Raw genomic sequence first — 25,143 nt, 5'->3', positions numbered from 1 at the left:
GTTCAGGAAAGTATTGGTGATGGTGAAAACCTTTTTGAGATTTTCATCTTTTAAATTTACTGAGGCAAATTTACTGAGGTAAATCCAGGTTTTGTAACAATAAGATACAAAAAAGAGAGGCCTCCCATGTCATATACTGGCCATCTTGTTCTCCACACAATCTTCAAAACTAGCCAAAAAGATGGCTGAAGTAAATATTTTATGCAAGTTCTTTAATAGAAAATTCAGAGACACATGAAGAAAAACAGAAACTACTCTTTTTCTGTTAAAATAGTTTTACTGTTTTAGAAGAAATTCTTATACTTTTCTGACTTTGTACCTTAACATTCAGACAAGGTGGTGAATGACTCCTCGAGATGCTGTACTCTAACTTCTTGCCAGCTACAAACTGTTTCTGAGTTTGCTGTATGTAACACATTTCAGAGCAGTTAAAACATGCAGACTGCTAACACTATAGAGCAGAGCAATCTAATTTTATGACAGTTTGGAAATCAGATTCTCCTCCACCTTATCATTTCTCCACTGCACAACTTAGCTTTTGTTCTGCTCCACAAGCATGAAAGAAAGAACTTTAATTTGTGGAACTGTAACTGCAGTAAGTACAGTTATGAACATCTGTCATTGTACATTTGAGTCCTAAGACAGCAGTAAACCCAATACTTCCCATAGTGCAATAAACAGAGCTACTTACAAGTTTATTTAAAAATATTACAAGTATTTGCCTGAAGATCTCAACAGAGAGTTGCTTATCTCAGTCCTACCATAAACAGAAAACCAAGTCTTTCATTTCCCAAAAGTATTAGCCTATAATTTCCTACTGCTATTATACTGCAGTAATAACAATCACAGATGAATTCAAAACCCAAGAAAATTACAGCTATAACCTATTTTTACACTGTGGCTAATAATGAGAAAATCTTTATAACTTCTTTTTTTTAACCTTGAAACATCACTGCTAATAACCTGAAAATAAAAAACTCCTCAAACTGCATTAAAACAATGTGTAATCCACTCAGAATTTGCAAGTGTGTTCACATTTACATCCTACTTTAAGTACAGAGACAGCACAGGACAGCACATTAATGTGTTCTTACCAGTAACTGTTCTTGGTCTTCCTTGGCATCCTTGTAAGAGGTGGATCCAGGCAACCAAGATGATAATGAAGTTTGCAAGTGTCACACAGTAGCAGCAGGTGTTGATCATGGTTCTTCTTGCAAATTCCACAACTTTTCATGCACGCAGCAGAAAAACGTTATAATTACATACTCATAAAGAACAAACTATACACCCCAGCACATTCCCCAGTTTTAATACAAACACTTGGCAACTTCAATTTGAATTTATCATGCATTTAATTGCATAATTATATTTTGGATTAATTTTGGAGGAGTTTTTTTAAGGAGCTTCTACCTATGTACAGTAAAAGCATAAAAGGCTACTAGTCAGTGTTAGCAAAAAATGGCTTTCAATTAAATTTTGGAGGACTTCTAATAAGTTAGTAATCACTCAATACTTCAGCAAAATATACCAGTGGCAAGTGAAAAAAAAAATACAACAAATGCTTAAACAGAAAATTATGCTGCTAGTACCAGTCTTGATAATCAATCACACACTTACTTATTCAGGTAACCACCTTGAAACAGGTCTGCGCTGCTGGTATGCTGGGCAATGTTATTCATTAGAAATTACGCTTCCTTTTTGTTATTATTTTAGTGTAACTGAAACTTTAGTTATTCTGAAAAGACAGGTGTTCACTGATTGCACTACAACATGGGAGGAACTGAGTGCATTCGAATGAAACAGAATTGGTGAAGCAAGACTCCAATTATTTGTGTACATCAAAACTGCCAAATCCTCAGCCCACTGCCACATTTTCAAGATTTCTATCTCTGGCAGCACTAAAATTAACTTTTGCTTGTGTAAAAATCATCCTCTTCCCCTTAGCCTTCTAGCTGGGCAAGACACTACTTGCTGTGGCTGGATGTCTTGCTGCTGCTCTCTAGATAAGCAATAGGCCATGTCACTCCCCAGCTGTGGTGAGAAAAGAACAACCTAGATGACATGTGTGTATTTTGCACAGTCACAGTCTGGGATCCTATTACATTTAATAAAAACCCAGTCAGTAGCTTCACCGCTTATGGAAGAGGAAAAAAGCTACAGCAGAGTAAGTCAATACATTTCATAACCTTGGGAATTAATAAAAAAATAGAAGTAGCGAAATTTAGCACAAGCAAAAAGTGAGAATTCTTATATGGACAAGTGTTTTATCCACCCAGGAATCGTGACTGAACAGTATCGTCACTGTTCTCAAAATCATCCACTCAGATGACTGCATTCAAAGAACAAAGTGCAGGTAGTTTTCACATCAAAAAAAGCAAAGGACTCTTCTACTTCAGATGCAAGGAGACAGTTTTGTCCTTAAAGCACTGCTATCAAATTAGCAAAAACATCCAAACTTTACTCATGTGTGATAGGGTGAAGAATCGACTACTATCCAACTTAGCCTTCAAAAATAAGTAAAAATGTGTCAACAACTTTAAAGCATTTTTTAATTAAAACCTGAAATAAACAATTTCCTCAGAACACTTTTCTGAAACTATAAATTACTAGATATTGTATCTATGCCGTTAAAATCTAATTACTTGCCTATAAAGTACTGCCGGAAGTGTAGATGCCTTTTGTGCTCCTCCTTCCTTTTTACTCGGTTTCCTTTCCTTAGGAGCCCGTAAAATTGCTGGTATGTTCAATTTCTATTGGATTTGAAGAAATGCAATACACATGAGTCTTGACACTTTTAAAGAATATTCTTCTCATCTCAATGTATGAAGAACAAGACACATAACAAGTGGGAGATTGCTTAGCTAACTATTTTACAGGCTACACATTTATCCCACTATGATTCTGTAAAATAAAGCAAAGTAGTCTTACAGTAATTTTTTCAAGTCAGTAAGAAACACACAGAAGACTAGCTTTTAAAATTTTTCTTCAAGCTTCCAATATAGGAATGGACAAGGATGCATTTCTCTAGGAAGCTGAAACAAGCAATGGCAGATTCATGAAAGTGGCAGAACACTGAGGCAGTTTATTTTCCCCAGCATTGCAGCTACACTGGTGCTCGACAGGTTAATTAGAAAAATTATCTTATTGGACCAAGCTCTTCACAAAGCAGACGAGACCCTCGTTGGGTTTCTACTATCTGCAGTGTGCTGGCTTCTCAGACAGTAACCATCTATCAAAGTCATTTCTCAGCAGCCCCATGGGTCTGCATCTGTTCAACCAACTGGAAAAAAATGTCATGCAAGCTGTGTAAATGAATTCTGCTCAGCTTTTCTTTCCTTTTTTTTCAAATTGAGTAACATTTGCATCAGGAACTGTATTTGCGAATACTTACTCAAAGGAAGGAAAAATAATCTTGGTTTAAAAGATATGTTATACAAGAATTCTTCTTTGCAAGCAGGAGAGGTAGGCAGACAAATGGAACTAGGAAAAGGCTGCATATCTTAGGAACTATTACTGCATAAAGGAAGTGTAAGGTTCATTTTTGGAACAGCAGCACAAACTCAACAGCAATAAAGGGTGTACCAAAATTGTGAGTAATTCTATGTCTGCATTTCCACAGTGAACAGTTTCTTCAATCTTAAATCATAACTGGAAACCATTGCAATCTCCCTCTCAAATCCAAAATGTCCATTGACATTTAATATCTCTGACATAAACATGTATGAAAATACTGCAAAAATCTTCACTTCTCTTTTTTCCCGTATCAATGGGAACAAAGATAATTGCTGTCAAAAGGAAGTAACCCACACCTTCTGTTGTCCTAGATATTTATATTCATTTGATCAAAACATTCTCCTCTGCCTAGTTACACATCATTACATATTGCACTTAAAAGGATTTTTATCTCATAAAAGCCATAAAGAGTTAACTTATCATTTGAAGCCGACAGTAAATAAAGACAACTGGAGATAAAAATCAGTAGGATTAACTCATGCTTCATGCTAAGGTTCATCACAAATGACAGGTCAATCACTTGCACCAAAATGAAAGAAATTTTGCAAACAAGCACACTATTACAACAACAAAATCAGGTTACATGTTCCTAGTAGGTGGTTTGCAGAAGTCTAAGTACTTCAATCGGGAAGCATTATCCACTGAGTAAAACCTGGGTCTGATCAAATCAAATAAATTTATTTGGCCGTAGAAGTGGCAGAAACTAAAAGGTCTATTCTTGGAAAACCTGTTCTACTGTTTTTTTCTGTAAAGTGGGGCAAAAAACTAACCAACCTGTCCAATGATTCTACCCAGCAGAGCCCAAATTCCTTGCCCTTCATTTCGCAGTTTTCCATTCATATTTTGTAGCTCTTCCAAGGACTCACATAGCTGAAAAATTAAAAGAAAAAAAATAGGCAACAGGAAGGAAAATCCATTAAGAGTTATTAAATAAAATTTACTCAGCCTCTTACTTACCAAGGGTGCATTAATTTATTGTGGGATTAGAAAAACAATGAAACTCATATCAATATAGCTGAGATTAGTAGAACCATTCATTAATTTAACAGAAATGAAACAAGAATCCAGAGCAACCACTTGCTTTGTAAAGTATTGAGGTATTTCAGCATGGAAATAAGGTTTCATGAAGTCAAATGGAAAGCAAAACAAAAATCAGGAACATCTTATATGTGAAGTCCACACTACTTAGGCAGCAAGATTGTAACAAGTGAACATATAAATAAATCAAAACTTTCTTTTGCCACACTCACAGAAAAAGAAAATTTAAAAGTAAAGGCTGTAAGCAAAAAAAAAAAGTTTCTTTGTCTTCTGGAAGTAACTGTTAGGTTGTATATTTTGGGAGGTAACTGTTAATTTGTTTAATATCCCCAGACACAATTTTGTTTCCCTTTATCATCCCTGGGCAGTTCACAAGGATCTCCTGCTCCATTTTCCATATGTTCTCACTTAAAACACACACCAAACAGCTTAAGAATTAATAGGAACACCATAGTAACATTATTAACTATCACTTAATAGGCTGTTGAATTCAGCAAGAACTGCAGCATGTCATCTGTCACAAAAGGCACAGTAAATCTATGTTTCAAAATAACTTTATAATAAAATATTTGGTAAAAATGCAAAAAGTTATTTTTTAATCATAAGGATGAGTTCATAAAAAAATTACATTAGCAACACTATGGGAGAGCATAGCCGTAATTTATGGGCTTCAAATTTGTTATAACCTAAAAAGCATGCAGAGGACACTGTGGAGGTGTGAATACTGATTATTTCTGTCTGAAAAATTAGTCAAGTCATTAAACCTAAGCCCAACTGGAGTTGTAGTTGACATAAATAAATAAATAAATAAATAAATAAATAAATAAATAAATAACACTTTTGAGTATCACAGATTACCGGTGATCAAGTGGAGCTACAAACAGAGAATCATGCAGGTTCAAACAGGTCCATGTGCAATTTGTTAGTGGAGCTCTCAGTAGGGTCATTTAAAGAACTTGGGTCCAGTCAACATATCACATTTCAGAAACTGGTATTATTTGCATGGGAGAAGACAGACTACTGAATATTTTTAAAAGAAAAAATAAGTTTTTAAATATTACTTTGAAAATATCAATAGTTTGCATCTTATGTTTTTCTCCGAATTTTTTTCCATGGAAAGAAAAATTCTATCTAAGTTAATAGCAGCAATACTAAAATGGCACAAGGGTTTATCAGCTCTTTTTCTTTACCTTATTATACTCCACATGAAGCTTTTCTTGCTCATTTTCTAACTTATCTTTGATGTTCTTTTGTTCAGCCATATTCTCCTGGATTTGAATCATGCGCATATTTCTCTCTATTTAAAAGAAAAAGGCATTATTTCCTACTCTTGAATATACATTTTCAAGTCTTATGCACTAAAAAAAAGTGATGCAATCTAAAGTAAAAAACTATAGCAATACCAAGACACAAAGCTATGGCCTAGAGGTTTAATACAAGACTGAGTAGAATGAACAGTATTTTGCTGCATGAATACTGTAGCTCTTTAAATTATGAACTTTGATCAGCATCTAGCAAAGAGTCAAAAAGTCATGCTATTCCACATAAAAATGGAGAAGAATTTAAGGAAAAAATATTATAACAGAAGTTACCTACTTCCTTCTTAAGATAGTTTGGTCTTCTGTTTATATTTGAAAGATTTTACTCTTTTCTAAAATGTCTTTAAAAAAAAAGGTTTCTGTGTAAACAGACACCACAAGCAATAATATACCTGACCTAAAATGAAGTCATAATTCACATTTATCTGCTATAAACAATTAAGTACAGGGAAAATAAAAAAGCCAATGAAATAGCATAGCACAATGTAGCAAAGTGGTACCTTTTTACTGAGAACAATAAGCTATTTTCACCCTTACCAAGGTAATAATTCACAAAGTCAGCAGTGAGAGCTGGTTGTTTATGTTTTCTTCTTCCATCAACGCTGGAACTTGTATCTGAAGTGTCCACTGGGAAAATGTCTGTGCTGATTCCCATCAGCTCGGCCTTGCGCATGAGTTTCCGTATGGCCGAAGCGCTGCTGGTCAGCGGCCGCGGCAGCTTCTCCCGGGGCACCCAGGCCTGGGGCCGCGTGGTGCGCGCCAGCTCCGCCTTGGCACGGTACTGCTGCAGCCTGGCATTGATTCGAGCCTGCAAGGAAGAATTCCACCCATTAAAAACATCAAGGAACGATTCAAAATTAGTTTTGAGCTATAATTTGGAACACATCTGCATTTTATTTTCATTTTAAGTGTTGTGCAATCTAATCAATGCCATTTTCACTCCGGAGCTCTAGAACTCAAGAAACAGACGTCGATACAGACATTCCATTTTACTTCAATGTGCGCACACAAACAACATTCTACTTTCACTAGAGTTTTGGAGCTATGTACACACTTCTGGACGAGATTTCCCCATTGATGAGAGCAACAGATGACTGCTGGCTATGAGACAACCCCTTCAAATAATGATAATTTGATAGGACTGTGAAAACTCATAACTGGTAGAAGCTTTGGTTGACCTACCACATATGCATATAGATACACATTAAATTGATGTTTATGTGAGCAACAAAAGTTGATGACGAGCATTTGTACCATATTTGACATACTTTTGTAGGAATTCCTTTCTCAATGCCACTTCTCTTTATAAATGTTAAACGTACTGATTATAATTTGTCAAGAACACAACCCAACAGAAGTGAAGCAGACAAGAGAAGCTCACAATATATATTGTCGATGACATCTGTATATTTGTGACCATCTGGGAGATCTACCCCAGAAGATCAAGCTGTTACTGACAGTTGGAAAATGCTGTCTTGAGGGAACTCTATGAAGTGGCAATTCTGGCAGAAACTGACATCAACATACAAACCTTCAGAGGCAAGACTCCAGCTGACTATCAGTTAGAAGCTGTTTACTTTCCTGCACAAAGAAGAAACTAAACTAATGTGACTGCCCCACCATATGGTGTAAGATACTCCTGAGACAAAAGCAAAGGTGCACATATACATACACACTATTGTTAAGGAACATCTCTTGATTTCAAAAAGAATCAATGAAGGTAGCACTGCAGACAGTTGAACATATTACCTTAACTAGGTCTTGAACATTAATGACCAAGAAACAAACCAAATACAGCTTACAGGCCAGCTCTGACACCAGTGGCTTTTTTCTTGGATCCACACGTGCAGATCCACCTACAGCCACTGCTGTACAACACCAAAGCCACCAAGAGTGAAAACATGTGGTTGTACAAAACATATGCAAGTGGTCATACTTGTATGCCTATGACACCATGTGCCTATGACACCATGTCAAGTAACTGCACCTGCAGTTTTCAGCAGTCATTCTTCAGTTTCAAAAAATTTAATCTAAATAATTAATCTTTAAAAATTGCAAAGTTTTGGTGTGGGGAAAAGAGGAGAGAGAAAGGGAAATGCCGGGAACTTATCAGCATTATCAGCACTGCTTAATACATGCCTGAAAACAGAGCTAATATGCCCTGCTGGATCCAAACAGATATTGCACAACCAGCACTTACCATTATACTGGGCAGTGTTCATATTATTGCAATGTCTCTACTACACAAGTGCATTTCACATAACTGAGAGCTGAGTATATTCAGCAAGCATTATGAAACCAGTTTTAAAACAAGCTACATGAAGTTCAATATTCCAAAAAATATTTTATTCACAATTCTTCTACAGTACGAATATGCTCATGCTCATTTTCAACAGCACAGATAATTTTAAATTAATATTCTGCTATTCAAAGATCTCTGAAGAACTGGAAAGGCAAGATTTTTTTATATAAAAAGTTTGATACTATGAAACAATATTTTCTTATCATTACGCTAAAATTCTCACTTCAGAAAAAAAGCAGACAGCCCTCTCCCATAAATTATTTCCATTATTTACAGCATCTGCTACTTTCTACAAATAAATCAGGCAGGTTTTGTTTAGGTAACAAGCTGCTTTTCTACACAGGTGTGATTTTTCCACAGAATGGAGTTCAGTCTAAGCAGTGAAGCAAACTATGCTAGAAATTCCTCAGAATCAGAAAAAATAAATAAAAGACACACATTGAAACATGAAAGTATGCAGATTCCCTCAGAGGAATTGAAACCTTTGTATCAACAGGACTTTTATCAGTTGAGCTTCTGCAGTAACTAAACAGTTTTAAATGGATCTGTCACTAGACAGGGATATAGACTTGCCTAAGGCTTTCAGACAACTCCAACGCAGTGGCACAGACTCACTTCTTTGCATACATTATTTCTTTTCCTAGGGAAGTCATTACTATGAAAACACCTGGCACACAGAATTCCATTTAGACCTACAAAATTGGAAATTTAGATAGAAATAGAAATGCCTAATTTTTTCTGGCCTTTTTTCTTCAGAATCTTGAAGAAAATATTAAACAAAATCTATGAATTACAATGAAAAAGTAATTACCAACTTTTTACCTCAAAAGCAAAGTAATATTTTTAAATTCAGACAAGCACAGATATTTGATATTTATTGAAACAGATATATAATATATATGATATATAACTATATCAAATATAGAGATAATTGTTCTTAGAGACCAAACCCTACAAACAGTTCAGTGTGCTGTTAAATGACCATGCATTATCAATATATTCCACATTTAATTTTCTACTATAATAACACTTTTACCTTCTCTTAATTTCTGTCTTGTTTAACATGGATGATTAATACAGAGGCATTTTTGCCACAAATACAATACCTGAGCTTCTGGTGAAAGCTGCTTTTCTCTTTCCTGCAAGGACATTTTACAGTAAGACTGTAAAGCCAAGTAGTTCTTCCGCTTCCATTTTCTGTCTAACCTGTCCGCATGCTGTTTACAATAAGCAAAAAAAGGGTCAGCTATATCCTGTTTCAGAAAAAACAAAGGGGAAGGAATGAAAATAGAGTGAGACAAAGTAAGGCCAAAGGGCTCTGAACAGCAAAAACATTCTGGCAATCAGTTCACTTGTTCAAATGGGCATGTTTTTAAAAACAACTAAAAAATATGTTTCTAAATCAATTTTGTCATGTATATGTAATTTACAATATAAGGTGTTTTTCCACTGTTTTCATTGCATGATCCTAAACGTTTCTAAATGCATTAATGATTTAACTCTCTCCTAGTCAATCTCTGTACTACAATTGCATTGCCAGGAAAAAAATCCCAGCAAAATAAATTCTTAAATACAAATTCCTTCAACATATAACATGTATTAATTTCCTGTTGATTCACTGTGCCTTTTAAATGAAATCCTACAAGTGCTTAATAATTCTGAATAACATCAAAGGCAATATATTTGGTTTCTCTAATGTTTTTCCAACCATTTTGGTGGCTATACCCTCCGATTTTTCATTCCATCATATCTGCACACTGTCATGGCTAGGTTTATAGCAACTTCAGCATCTGCAAACCCTGCAAGCAGACTACAAATATCTGAGCCATGAGGAGACATGGTCTGAGAAACCCATTTAATTGCCTTAGTAATTTCAATAGTGTACAAACAACATCATAAATCTACAGACTAACAAAAACTCAAAGCAGTTTTCCTTCATAAAGTAATACAAATATTAATAAATTACCTATCAAATTTTCCTTTATTCCACTTATAAAACATAGAGTAATAAAATTTACTCTGACTTTCCTTACAAGCACATTTTATTTTAATTTAAGATTTTCACAGTATGAGACAGCTTACTTCAAAAATTAGCTGTGTCCCAAAATGAGATTGTGTGAGACCTTGATTAAAAATTTGACTGCAGACAACATGTAGCAAAATTTTAAGGTGGAAAGGCAAGCAGATACATATATCCAGAAGGAATTCACATAAGGAATTTAAAGACTCAACCTTACACATAATCTAATAAGGACAACAACAATGAGGCTATCTTCCTATTTAGCAGTCCAACAGAAGAATGTATTTTGTGATTCCTTCATGAATTCCTTAGTGGTCCACTGTTTTCAGAAACAAAAGTGTCAATATTAACAGTGAAAGTAATGCTTGTTTTTGTGTTACCTGTGCCACTTCCTAAGGTAAAAAAGGAAATTGTGATGCTATGAACATGACAGGCTTAATCCAAATGATACATATCAGGATGAAACTGGACAACCTAAAAGTACTTATACCATAAAAATGAATGAGGAAGTAGGAACTTCTAATCTGAATTGCTTTAGATCATATTACAGGGAAAAAACCGTTAAGAAAAGACATTAGGAAGTTATCAGGAGGTTATAAATACTTGCTTTTTATTCTGATTCCAAAGATTAATGTTACAACAAGGAAAGTCATATCTATGTACTAAAATTGAAGTAAATACTAAAAAACATGCATGAAAAAGTGGCATCAGAAATGTTTTTAATTTCTTAAGTTTCCTATTTGGTATGAAACAGAGATTACTATAGTACACAAACAGCTAGGTAAGTATGTCACCTGATGTGAAGTCCAGGAAATAGAATGCCTGTCTGTATTGACTGACAGTCTCTTAAGCCAACCTCTGTGTTAACTTTCTCTGTCCTTTTTTTCCAGTCTGTTTCAAAAAATGCTCAGAGTGGACAAGTTGGTGGAGGGCTCTCCCTGAGCAGTTCCCTTACTCCCTCACTTGTTACCTACTTAAAAACTTTGTTCAAAGTTTTTAAGACCTGTGAACAAAACAGTTACCATTTCAGGTCATCTCCATAAGCTTTCAATAGAGATCTTTTATTCTATCTTTTCCATACCTACCTCTTCTGCTGCTGCTTCTGAGAGGAGGCCTTCCTTCTGAGCACAGGTCACATGGAAATAAGCTCTGCACATCCCAGCATCACAACTAATGCAAACACCAGTTCTGGCAAAACGAGGATCTTCACAAAAGCTGCACTCCTTCATAAAGAAGAATGGAAAAGGCCACAGTAAAATTTTCAGGTGCACTTTGCCTAATATTTGATCATTTACATCATATATAGAAAAAAACTAAACTGGTAGGCGACTCCTGTGTGGTACAAAAACCAAGACTGCTCCCAACAGCTGACACTACTTAAAGCTTTCTGCTTTCTCAACTCCCACTATTAATTTCATTCTCAACAATGCTTAAATAATCTAAACAGCATGTTGGATGAATTTTTATATTAACCTGCATGTATTGCATGCCCCTTCAACAAACCAACAAAATACCATCAAAGCAATTCAAGCACAATTAGTTGTATAACCACGGTATAAAAAAACCACCACTCCTCAGCAAATGTTCAACGAGTTCTGAGGACAAACAAAAATAAAAGAGCAGTGCTCTGAATGACTGGAAACCACAGATAATTATGTACATGTCCCTTGATAAGCAATGACAGAGACGTAAACAAGTGACAGTGCAGAAACAAACACTCAAAAATCATAAATATCAGTACGGATGGATGTGATTCACTTAATTAAGAAACCGTGGCTTCAGATATGTGCATTCTAGGCACAGTCACTTGAAAAACAACCAACTGACGTCCCCAAATGCAACGCGGAAAAAAAACAATTAACTTGTTTTTCAGTCAGATCAATTCCTCGGTGTCTTTCTCCACAATTTCAGACCAAATCCCTGTGCCAGCAATCTAGAGAAATGAGCAGATAAGCAGGAAATGGGAACATGCCCTGCTTAAGCACGGCTGCTATCCAGTGCATAAAGATGATCTAAAATTATACAGGCATGCATTTCCTAGACTTCTACTTGCTGAATAGAGAGCAAAGCTGTCTATCACCTAGAGAAAATATCTCCATGCAGAAAGTTAAACAATAGAACGGAATGGTAAGGAAAACTCAGTGATTGAAGAATCTCAAAACATCACATATGCTACACTAGAAAGGCACCCTTTAGCTGTGTAGCTGCAACACTTAACAGATAAGAAATTAAATGAAAAAACCTCATATATTAAGCTGGTTTTGAAGGGGGAATGTAACAAAATAAGCTGTAACTTCCACACTTAATATAGCAAACAAGATTTACAGCTTTCCAACAGCAATGAGTCTTCTTCACCTGTACAGGTCACTCTCACCTTATTCACAGCAAGAAAAGATGCCCAAATTCTTTTCCCTGATCCTATACATCACTTATTAAAAAAAAAAAAGTATCATTCATTTCAACAACAATTGGCAGAGTCTGACATGCTTGCCCCAACCTTTTACAAACATTTCTAAACAAGGCTAAATGCCTCAGCAGGCCCAGGCTCCTGATACAGATGTATTGTACACGGGCTATCCAAAGTGTTTTAGTCTATTTTATATATTGTATCCATTTTTAAAACTGCACTACATATTTTCATTTAGTATTCTATTTAACAAGTAGAAAAAAATCAAGAAAACAAAAGTGACTTGGCAGAAATGAAGCTTTAGAGCTGCAGACTCAGAACCAACCACATTTCCTCACGTTGGCCTGATAGACATGGCTTCTCCACACTGTCTCCATTAGCCAAACAGTATTTAGCAAACTAATGAGTGATATCCTCTGCCCACCACAATGATTTTCTGTATGGTTGGTTCATTACTTCTTTTGATCTGGACTGAAAACATTTACATGTAAAACAATTTTAACTTTAGAAACATGTATCAGTTCAAGTTGAGGGCCCTGTGCTGCTGTGGATTTTGGTAAACACTGCTTTGGAACAGCCTGTTGTACGCATACTGGCTTACATATAAACTCTAAAGTCATTCTTACTGAAGTACATCTGCCCTTTTCTTAACCAACTTAACCTCCCACTTCTCATCTTATGAATCCTCCTCGCTTTCCATTCACACTTTGTCAATCTGCCACTGACTTCAAAAGAAATTAGTACCTCTGTAAAAAATCAGGGAATCTGAGCAAAAACAGTGACAGAAATTATGGAGAATGGAACAGATAGAAAGATGGGAGGGAAGAGCAGGTGGGCTGTAGGTATAACAACCATTTAATAAACTTTATCTCATTTTTAGTCCTTAACCACACTACAAAATTGCTACAAAAAAAAAGAAAAATAAAGTTGGGAAGATGCATTTTATTCTATTACATGCAAAAACATAAAATATAGCTACTTGTTGCCACTACATCTCTTCTAAACTTACCTTTGCACCATACTTGGAATAATTCATTTCTGTTAGTGTTACTGGCCTCAGCTTGTCAATATCTCCAAATGCCACTCCTGGAACATAGAGGGCACAAACAATGTGGACCCACCTAAAACAGCAGACAAAATTAGGTTACTGTTACCAACATTTTGATCCTATATTATACTCACCATTTTCAGATTTCAAAGTGCCTTGTAAATGTTGCAGATGCTAGCTGAAACACTTGAAGGAAAGTAGATTAAAAGCAGGGATGGAGGGCCTATTTGGAATTCAGGAGCTCAGACACTGAACCATGGAGTAAGGCCTTTCAAAGGCACTGGGATTGCTCTGCCTGTCTGGATCAAGGGCTGGGCTACCACCACCTTTACATTCTGATGGTTCTCCCAAGGGCTCCACACACTTTTCAAGGAACATGAAAGGTGTATTAAGATTTTGATATTACTTATAAAGCTAAGGCAGACAGATATTTTCATAATGTGGCAGGGGGTAGAAAGGGAACAAACAAAATTATACAGGTAGTCACAGCAACACTGAGCTATGAGCATACAGCCAGGAAGCACTTAGAATACAGACTTTCCACTGTTTGTTGCACTTGTTAGTTTCACCAAAACAAGCTAGTTTTAAGCAACATCAAGAAGACTTGCATTCAGGAATAAACACATCTGAGATATACAGAATAACAGAAATATAACAGAATAACAGAATAACAGTATAACAGAAAGGCCTATCTGAAACTCAGATAAACAGACTTAGTTTACTTAGTTGTTCCCTTCTTCACTGGCCATAAAAAACTAGGGAGTAGGAGGTCTAAATCTTCAGCCCTGAGTGGCAGAAAATGAATCTGGACCTCAGAGTATAGTAATCAAATGCCACACAATGGTAAAGACTTAGCCTCAAGACTGCTCTTGACAGGCATCTTCTTTACCTCCTGAAGCTCTCAGCTACTCAAAAATAGCCTTGCAGCAGAAGACACATTTTCCTCTTAGTCTTCTTCTTCCATTGTTTTTGTAATGAACACTTTCTAAAAGATGCAGTTCTCACTGTCACAAACCATCAGTTAGCAACAAACTCAAAATCTGTTCTGCACAGCATGCATGACTCAAATTAACTGAGACAAACTACTGCAAATAATCTTACTGTTTTATCAAAATTCAGGAAGCATTTGCTACTCATTGCATCAGGTGGGAAAAAACTAATACACAGAGGGTCAAGATTGCTATTTTTTTGTTATTTTAAGATATGCAAGAAAATGGCCTTTCAATTGCAGACATTGTAGCTAACACTCTGAACCTATAAAGTCTCACATGATATATAATACAACTAGAGACTTCAGACATAACTGAGCTGAAATAGCCTCAGCAAGTGTGTTAATTCAGCACTTTACAATCTTCCCAGTCATTACTGTTTAACAGTAAATGTAACACTAGTGAAGACTAAAACTCTCTTTTGTTCTAATCAAATAATAGAATCTACTCCCTGTATTCAAGAAGACTCATGATGATGTGAGAAACACTTCTTCCCTTGTCTCTCTTACAGGGATTCAGTACAGACCTGTTACTACCTGCTAAAATCTGCGCCCATGCTGCTGTGCTCTTTTTCCCAATCTTCTACTACTGTTTAGCCTATGTCTTCTCCCTCCTCCTTCCTCTGTATGTCAATTTAAAAAATTCAGTTATACTGAATTATTCAGCAATAACATCCTGGGTTCAAGTGCATGTAAAACAGCTGCTGTTATTAACTAGATGCTTACAGAGGAGAGAAATACTGAAGTTTATGGTTATACAATTCAGGAGCTCCATGCAGCTCTAAGCAGCACACTTCTCATCAATGATCCTTAGACCTACAATGCTGGTCTTTATCACACTCAGATTTATTCATTTTCATGTTATTTATGAATCACATATCCCGTCAGAAATTCCAAAAAAAGCAAAATGTGAAAGGTTCTGTAGCAAGCTCAAAAATACATTTATATTTCAGTCTTTACAAAAGAAAACTGTGATCTTTCAATGTACAAAACTGGTGAATAGACTTTACTTACCATTTTCCCCCAAAACAGTCCAAGATATTAACTGGATAACAGAAAAATCCCAGTAACAGTAAGAAACTACTTAAAAGCCATTAAATTGCTTCACTCTGTAAGAAATTCCCCAGTAAATCTAACAAGCCTCAACATTGACTCATCCCTTGTGTCATATCTGACAAGATTCTTCTCACTTGAGTATTTAAAAACAAGTATTTATCCTGTGGTTAAATCACTCACATTTGGGATGCTAAGTAGTAAACTGCCTTAAAACATATAAACTTAAAACAATTAGAATGATGTATATCCCAAATACACATTTATATGCAAGAACTGCATTGTTTTGCCTCCACGAATTTTACCAGTGTTCTTCACATCCACAAAATTATTTGGTCACAGCACTGTTACCATAGGAAGAAGCAAAGAAAACTTAAAGATGAGTTACAACCTTGTGTTTAAACAATCTAGTACAACTATGGCAGCCTGCTAGCTGCCAGAGAACAAGCTGAGACACTCAAGTGTTCTGCCAAACTTCTTGCTGCTCAGAAAGGGAGAAAACCTCATCAGTGGTTTTATTACAGAAGAAAGACTCCAGCATGCCCCCACAAATCTCTAACTTAATACAATGTTACATGTAAAATATCAGATTCTTCTCATTAGGATATAAAAAGTACATCTTCTGTCTGACTCCCCAGAAAACCAGTGGAGACACAACCTATCCCTGCAGGGGAGCAATGGAGCACCAGGTACCACCTCTGTCCTTCCATGCTGTATCCAGGAGTGGCAGCAGCTTGGCCTAAATCACCGCCATACTTTTATGAAATGTTCCTCTACTAAAAAATGCATATGTCCGTGCTTAAATGCACATTTTGGTAAACATTATGATTTACTAAAATAAGTAATTCATTGGCATGAGCATATTGTACTTGCTTTTAAAAGGAAATTTTTAAAAAAAGCAAAATATAACACACAAACTGAGACATGCAACCTTGAGATAAATAGACTTCTTGTTTGTAAATAAAAACATCTGAATTCTGTACAGCTTCTTTTCTATACTCTTCCTTTAAATTAAGGTGTGTAATACAGAACAAATCTTTATAAACAGAAGTTCTGTATCTCCCACAATTATTATTCTTAACAAAAATCCAAGGTTCTGGTTGGAGATTTTTGATAGTAAGTTTTAATACAGTCTACTAAACATACTCTCTGAAGTTCAATATAAAGATACACATCTACAAGCAGCTGCTTTCTCAATTTAATTTGCACAGTTTTTTCATGCTCCACTGGTGTATTTAATGCTGCTGCACTCTGTAGGAGTTTATCTATGATAAACCCAACAGCTGGCTGCTTGCTTCATACTGACCTTCTCAAAATGTTTTAGTACATGTCACCCAAGTATTGCAGCACTACAGATTTAAACTGCCATTTCTGTGTGATTGGCACACAAGTGCCTCATTTCTTTAACCACCTATATGTGAACTCAGACCTGAATCTTTATTAAAAAACATACACAAGTCAGTCAAGTTCACAGCTGAGGCAGCTTCAGCTGCTTTTAATACCAGTTCTAAATATTTTCCTGCTCATTTATTTAGCTGCACATGTTTTAGAAGCTTGTAATTAAGACAAATTGGGTAATCAAAGAAGAATAATCTTCCTTGTTACTTTACCATCCATTTAGCTTGGAGCAATGATGACAGATGTTGATTAGGAAGGAAGAAAAACTCCACACTGAAACAAGGACAGAATTTATATTTTTGGATAATAGCATTTTGAGAAGTAAAATTTCATAAATTCACATTTATACTTGTGAAACTGAGAGATTAATGTGAAAAGACTTCCGCTGAGAAATTAAGCACCTCATTATTCTAATTATTCACCTTTCATGTAAAAAGACAGAAATTATTCCAATTCAATTATGAAGAGAAACTGACTAGGTTTGGTTTGTGTTATTTTGAGCACTGATGCTTATGGAGAATTTATTTTTAAAAGGTGGTAAGGGGATGAAGAGCAATGGTGAGGTAAAGGAATCTGTTACTCAGCAGTGCCTTCCTAGCACATCAAGAATAGCACTGAATTGGATTACAGTTAACTGAATATAATGGAAGCATAATAGACACTGCCCCAAGACTCTACCCCTAGTCTATGGTGCTCCCCTACCCTTGAGAATCCAAATTTATAAATAAATAATAAAAAGAGAGCACAGGAATTTTCACATTTCAACTAGTAAATAGCAAATTATATTTGTTTTTTTCTAATATATAACCTTTTCATCTGGGAGAATAAACTTATCCAGGATAGCAATACCATTATTATCCAGCAAATAAAGATACAATAACAATAATAAAATACTGTGATAATGTCCACTGTCACCAAGGCAGGCATGTGCTTCTGTACAGACAACCAATGTAACAAAGAAAATACTTCCAGGTTAACTAAAAGAATACTACCCCTTCACAAGAAAAAAATTTAAGTAATTGTTAAAACGCTGACTTATAATTTCTACTAGGATAGCATGGAAAGCTATATTTATAGGGCTTAAACTGTTTGTAGAACACAGGAATAAAAAGGTTGAAATAAAATTTGCCAGTTGATATCAAGTCTCACATTTCCTGTTACACAATTGACTTATAGGCTTTAAGAGTAATGTTCTTGCCTATAGAAGCATTATTATCAAAACAGAAAACAACTGGAAAAGCACAACTTGCTTAGTTGTGTAAAGGCTTTATAAGGAAGATGCACATACATTCTTAAACCTACTACAGACCAGAAACAAGGATCTGAACCCTAAAAGCTTTTTTATTGCTTTTTTAAAAGCATTAAAAAAGCACTAATACCTCCAAGGTTCAAAATTTTTCTCTACAAACCTTGACTCATTCGTGTAACTTTTTTTTTTAAGCTTATGAAAAGCTCAGCACCTGAAAACTTTGCTTTTTACCACACACAAGCAATTTACACAACCATAAAGTGTATGGAAAAAAAACTTAATTTTCATGGTCTATTGAAAAAAACCAACCAAAGCAAACCAAAAACAAAAAAGAAAAAACAACAAAAAAAAACCCCTTAAAAAAACCACACCCATGAAACCATGCAGCAAAACCTAGCAACACTAAGCATAAATCAGCCAGCACTGATAATGCAGCTTTTGCCTTTAGTACAGATAATTAGTTATCATTAATATGTATATCTTATTTTCAAATGTGACAGCAACTGAAGATATCATGAGAATTAATCTGCTTATTCTCAAATTAGACATGGATTCAATCCTAAAAAGAAGTAAAGAATATTCTCAAAAATCAAGAATAAAATCTTCATAATTCTAAATAATCATAATATACAAGATCTGTCTGAATACCTGTAGCACATTCTCAATATAATTTTGTTATGCTACTTTTTCTCATTGCCTGGCATTACTCATCCAGTCCTTTGCTCTACTAAAATAAAAACATGCAGTTTTTCTCCCACTTAGAACCTCCTTGAAAGTAGGATGAGCAGAGTCTCTACAAGGTATAGGAAAAAACCCAATCTTTTAAGGGTTAGATGACACCAAATTCAAAACATTATTTATTCAGTCTTACCTGCCTGCATCAGTCTCCTTGAAGATGCCATCCTGGTTGGGACACAATTCACAGCTAGGTGTGACACCACATTTGCACGCATCACAAAACCAAGGCTCTGTGGAATTTTCTGAAGCTGAACTCATGATAGAGTCACTCTCTCCATCAACCCCATAGCAACCTACACACAGGACAAATGGAAGATCAATACAAGAAGAGACAATTGCAGAAGAGTTATAACTTCAGAGGGAAACATACACATACACAGATTTGGGGGAACAATTCAAGAGAAATGCTGAGATACTCAAGAAAGTTTACAATTACTTTTGAAATTATTATGGTTAGAGCAAAATTTACATTTTAAAGTGATTTTCCATTTTACTTTACATTAAAAATTTTACATTTTCCTTTACATTAAAAAGACACCTGTTTTATATGATTTTATTAGATTACAACTAAAAATCAAGAAGAAAGAAGACTGTTTCCCTTTATTCTTCTAGCTACACTTTGTGTTCTTACAGAATATCCATTAGGAAGAAAAGTAAGAAAACAAGCCTTCAAGCAACTAAATATTTTTTAAAAACTCAATGCATTTCTTGAGTAAAGAAATATATTTCAAGAAAAAAGCAACAAGCTCTTCTCCCTGAAAATGAACATTTTTTGGAGGGAAGGAAGAGTGCTTGGATTTTCTTCTAGAGGTTCATTATGTCAGTAGAATCCAGTCAAAAATATGCATTCCACTTTTCCACTTTGCATTCAGCGCACAAATCAACTACAAAAGAATATACACATGAAATAAAGACTATTTACCTACTTTATGAATTGTAGAACTGACCTTAAGAACACTTGTGCAATTTCAAAACCAGAGTACAGTTTGTGGAGTACAAACTTACAATTCTGAGACACCACAATGGTGATTGATGAAATATATATATTTTTTTAAGCACTCTCATTTATACCTGGTTTTAAATTATAGCTAGGCTCAATCATTCACTTCCTCCATTCCTCTTCAGTACAACTAGGGTATTCTTTATGACTGCTTAGGCACCTCTGCATGCTCAATTACCACAAATTTAGGAAAACAGATTGTTTAAAGTGATTTGTTACTTAAATTTTGCACAAGTGCAAAAGTTGTATTAGTACTACTACAAATGACAAAAAGATACTAAAGCTAATCACCACAAAACTGTTTTTTCATATCCCACATTTTGAACATTTAGCTGCTATTCAATAAGAGAAAAAATACCTAATTGTCAACACTTAAAACACAGTGAAGACTTTACTAAAAAATTACATTCAGCTATTTATCAAATGCAGCAATCAAGACAAAATTTGTGCTTTCAAAGCAGTAAAATTACTCAATTGTGCAATTAAATAGCAACATGATTTTTTACTTTGTTTCATTACCCACTGGCTGTAATAAAATAGCAACAGTGCTCCAGCTCCCCTTGGGACAGAAACAGAGGTCTGCATAATATACTGCAACCACACTCAGAAATAAGCAACACTGCAGGAACCACTTAAGAAACATAGTCCTCCATTACAGGATGAGCCTCATCAATAAGAATTAAAATAAGATGACAGAATGTTTCTTTTCATGATAAAAAGTGTCCTAGAATGAAAGGACAAGTCATGTGCAGAAGTGCATTCACAGACAAATTTCATTAGGGATATACAACATCATATAGCTCATGCATAGAGTCACTCCATCTTCCTTATAATGTGGTATCAGCTTAAAGCAACATTCCACAAAGTATTTATTTAATTCTAATAACACAATTTGGAATAGATGCCAGCAAATTTCCTTTTCAGCAATAACACTAATGTACAAACACATGGTCCATTGATATCATAGAGCTAATGAACCTACTAGTAATTCCTTTAGACTTCAAAACATGTTAACATTTTCTTAAAAGTACTCACTAAAAATTTCTTAACATTACCAATGAAGCAATTCTGTCCTCAATCCACATGGCAAAATAAAATCAGTTTCTTTCAAATGCTGATGCTTCTTCACCAATTGAAAGTAGTTAGATTTGCTTTTCTAGCCTAAGCGCCATCAGTCTACTAAAATTAGAATGATGACCTCCCCAAACTGTCTTACCTTCATTCTGAAATGGTTGCTTTATAATACTTATCAGTCATTTATACCTGATCGCTTTTATCCTTCCTCCTAGAAAATGACACAAATGTGCTGCAATTATTTAGATCCTTATCACATGTGCTGGCATTAAACATTATTTCTATAACAATATAAACATATTTCATTTCTTAAAGTGGGGGGGAAAAAAAGTCCATCTTTTTAACCCATTTTTTTTGCCCCAATTTGTATATAAATCTTAGTGTCAGCTTTAAAGAGTTTAAGATCTCTGACAGATAAGGAGACATTTACTCTTTTACCTACCTGGCATTTAGTAAAAGCTAAACACCACATTCTTACAACTAAAAGGAGTGGTCTTTAGCTGGAGAAAACAAACTAAATTGCCATTAACCATTGCTGATAAAAACGTCAAAACAATCTGGTCCAACCACAAAGCTGAAGGAAAGGAAATCTAGCATGTAAGACTGTTGCTGACCTGGTGTATGCTGCCATATAAAGCTGCTGAATCAAACAATATAAAACCTTGTTGGCTCTGAAGCTAGGTTTCACAGAAGATACTATGTAATTGTTCTTGAGTGACTTCTGGTAAGAGCCAATTTCAGTATACTCTAAAGTCTAAATAAATCATTAATATAAATATAAATTAAATTTAGCATTTTAGAACCCTTAAAATGCTGAGTACAACAAAGGTTCAACTTACTACTACCTGCCTTATTTTGCCATGCTGGAAAAATTATTTTGTTCCTAGTAACAAAAATTTTAAAAAGTATTATTTTCATGACTTCAAAATGCATAGATATGCAAATACAAAGCTGCTACTTGGTAAATCATTCCATCCTATACTGAAGATCAATTTAAAGTTGATCATTCCAATGATTCTGAATGAATTATTGGGAATTGCTGGTGTTGGAACAGAAAGCAACCTAAGGGCTTGCTTAGTAAAAGCATCAGGAGGTAATCTTTAGGCTCCCTCTAAAAGTAACCCAATTGTACAGACAGTGTGACTACTTCAGGCCTGAAAGGACAACAGGGGGAAGGATACAGAACCTGTAAAGGACATTTTTGGTTTCAAGTATTATCACTGCACCTCTGACCTATTTGGCATTAAGTCAACCAGCTGCCCCTTTGACTGGAAAATATGCTGAAGAAAATGAAGTAGCTTTTAAAAACTTTGCTTAAAATGCATGCTGCCTTTCCTTAACATTCACAAATTTCTGAAGTCTGGATCTGCAGAACACCCCTAGAGGCTCCTTTTGAACTTAAGTTCGTTAAATCCTCATGCCTGCATACTCTTAGATTTCTGTATCATAAATCCATTTCTGACACGTCTTTGAACACCATTAACACTAAACAATAAAACCAGTTCAGCGTAATACAAACCTATGAATTCAAATACATGAAATTCAAGAAGGTAAAATTTTCACACCACTTACTACAGTTCCATTAATGCCATCTATATATTACAATTACAGCCAAGTTGTCTGTTGAATGTATGTCATTAGATACAGAAAACAGACCTTTCTATTCCCTAATTTTGATGTCATTTTACTCTGCCAATAGCTTATATTTTCATGTGATTGTCAATAAAAAGAAATTGCACACACTCCAAAATAATACCATTAAATAAAACAATTGTTCTGAAATTTATACCACTGAGAGAAACAGAAATAGAGACCTAGTTCTTTTTGTGGCTGCAGCTGGTCCTCTGTTTCTCTGGGAAGGTAATTTTTTTGCCAAGGAGGATATGCACCAACTACATCCAGATATACTCTGAAACACAAACTCTATGGTAAACCCTACGTTTGCAGAATTAAATGTTGTGAGATCACAGTATTCAAAATATGTTTCATTCAAATTTTAACTGGACCAACAGTACAAAATAAATACATTAATAATTTCACACATCATAAATTCAGAACAATATTTTTATTTAGTAAATGGAGAGTACTAAAGTATGTGATTTTGAAAAATGGATTTTTATACCAGACAGCAGCAGACCACAGTAAGGGGCAAAATTAAAATGCAAAAACGTTTTACTACACTGTAGAGCATATGGCAACTACACTCACTTTTAGCAAGAGAATTTTTAGTCTCTGACATACACATCAAAGTACAGTAAGAAACAAAGATAGGAGATGGAAAAGAAAGTGCTCAAAAAATGTAGAACTTTTCTCATTTAACTCACAGCAACTAACCCAAGGACAACAACTGGCAGGCATGCTACCTACACTTGTGGCACATGCTACGATGTGTGCCAGACATCTTCAGACACACTGCAATCAAGATGTCAAAAAAACTGACAACACAGTTGGAGGTGTCCTGTTATTACAAGATCTTCGCATAAATGCGTTTATCCAAAATGACAGACTGGTGTCTAAAGAAGACTTTTATAAAAAGAAATGACAATTATCTTCATACAGAAGTAAAAATTCTGAAAAGCAACTATACAAATTCAGTAAGAATGATTTTTTTTCTTGTTTTTGTGTGGGGGGAGAGGGAAGATGTGACAGCAATAGGCTGATATGTGAAATGAGAACACATTTTTAATTGATGGACTTATTAATTAATTACAGGCTTTTAAAACTAACAGATGAATGCATTGTGTAAGAGTGGGTATGAAATTCGTATTACACATATGCTACTTATGTAGTTTTAAAGGCAGTTACAATTCAAACCAGTTATTTACTCCACTAACCACAGATTTTTGGACACATGTCTGCAGTGCAAAGACAGCTTTTGGACAAGTGATGGAGGCCATGCAAGTGATATGAAGCTCACAGAGTAAACAGTTGTACTAGAAAGTAAACTGAATTTCTCACAATCTCAGAACTATTCAATCAGCAAGTCAAGTAAAGGTTTATTAAAGGTCCATGACTTTAGGTCTGAATGAAAACTCCCCTCTAACTCTTGGCCATGTTGCTCCCTCCATGTAAGCTCTGACACATGCTCCCAGAGGAGCTATCATCCCTCTTTTTCCATGGAAGACCTTATGTAACAGCTCATTAATGCAAGCAAGCAATCCAACAGGAATACAAGTCACAACTCAACAGGGAGCTGCTGCACCAGGCCCTCAAAAGGAAAAGGTGGTAGCATCAAATACCCAGAAGGGAGCCCTGGTGTCCAGAAGAAGTAGGTTTGACTCAGAGGAGTATTTTCTCAGCTAATGAATAACTTCACTTTAAAACTGAGGTGGCTCTCTCAGACACCAGAAAGGTTATGTGGACAGAAATTTTCACTTGAACAGAGCACCAAGGCATAAGTCAAGCGTGTAGGACCCCCCTCCCAGTGAAGAAAACAGTAGTCAACAAGGAGAAGGAGAAAATAAGGTTTTCAGGGGAAGAACAACAAATTGTCAATATCATCATTATGTGGGACCCTGGGGGGGACAGCAGTAGGGTGTGAAAGGACATAATTATTTACCATGCTATAGAGAAGAAGAGAAAACAGGCTCATTCATACCACAACTTGAAATTGCACATAAAAACTATGAAGAAAACCCCGGTGGTATTCCATCAGCTTACTTTGGGCATTTTGGAATAAATCAGATTGCAGGAAATTGGCATATTTCTCTTCCTAAACACAGGTAAACATCACTACATTGATTTCTATCCAACTCATAAATAGGAGGTTCTTCCTTCAATACTGTGCCCTGAAAAATTCAAAAGCTCAAATATTTTAACAAATTTCTGGACACAGCATGATACCTGCAGCCACAGCAATACATCTACCAAAGGAAAAAATAAAACCAAATTCTTGGATTTCAATGTGTTTACAAAACACACTCGCTCATTTCTGGAACTTATTTTTCAAACTACCAAGCAGCTGCACATGAGAATACAAAGGACTATAAATACAGT

The 25,143-nt window shown here is 35.3% G+C and overlaps 1 protein-coding gene across 4 annotated transcripts in view; it reads right to left on the bottom strand.

The window, feature by feature from the left end:
* Positions 1 to 25,143, bottom strand: part of PHF14 (PHD finger protein 14) — a 161,045-nt gene that overhangs the window by 114,720 nt on the left and 21,182 nt on the right. For all 4 annotated transcript variants that reach the window (XM_058023704.1, XM_058023715.1, XM_058023723.1 and 1 more), the window contains 9 exons: positions 19,207 to 19,366; positions 13,609 to 13,720; positions 11,278 to 11,415; positions 9,279 to 9,425; positions 6,408 to 6,678; positions 5,742 to 5,848; positions 4,288 to 4,383; positions 2,647 to 2,750; positions 1,095 to 1,226 (listed from right to left, as the gene is read on the bottom strand). In XM_058023704.1, the coding sequence (XP_057879687.1) occupies positions 1,095 to 1,226; positions 2,647 to 2,750; positions 4,288 to 4,383; positions 5,742 to 5,848; positions 6,408 to 6,678; positions 9,279 to 9,425; positions 11,278 to 11,415; positions 13,609 to 13,720; positions 19,207 to 19,366 (1,267 nt within the window). The remainder of the gene's footprint in view (positions 1 to 1,094; positions 1,227 to 2,646; positions 2,751 to 4,287; positions 4,384 to 5,741; positions 5,849 to 6,407; positions 6,679 to 9,278; positions 9,426 to 11,277; positions 11,416 to 13,608; positions 13,721 to 19,206; positions 19,367 to 25,143) is intronic.

This window comes from Melospiza georgiana, chromosome 1 (genome assembly GCF_028018845.1).
Source record: "Melospiza georgiana isolate bMelGeo1 chromosome 1, bMelGeo1.pri, whole genome shotgun sequence".
In the NCBI taxonomy this organism is placed as follows: Eukaryota; Metazoa; Chordata; class Aves; order Passeriformes; family Passerellidae; genus Melospiza; species Melospiza georgiana.
This window is presented reverse-complemented; position numbering and strand designations above follow the sequence as displayed.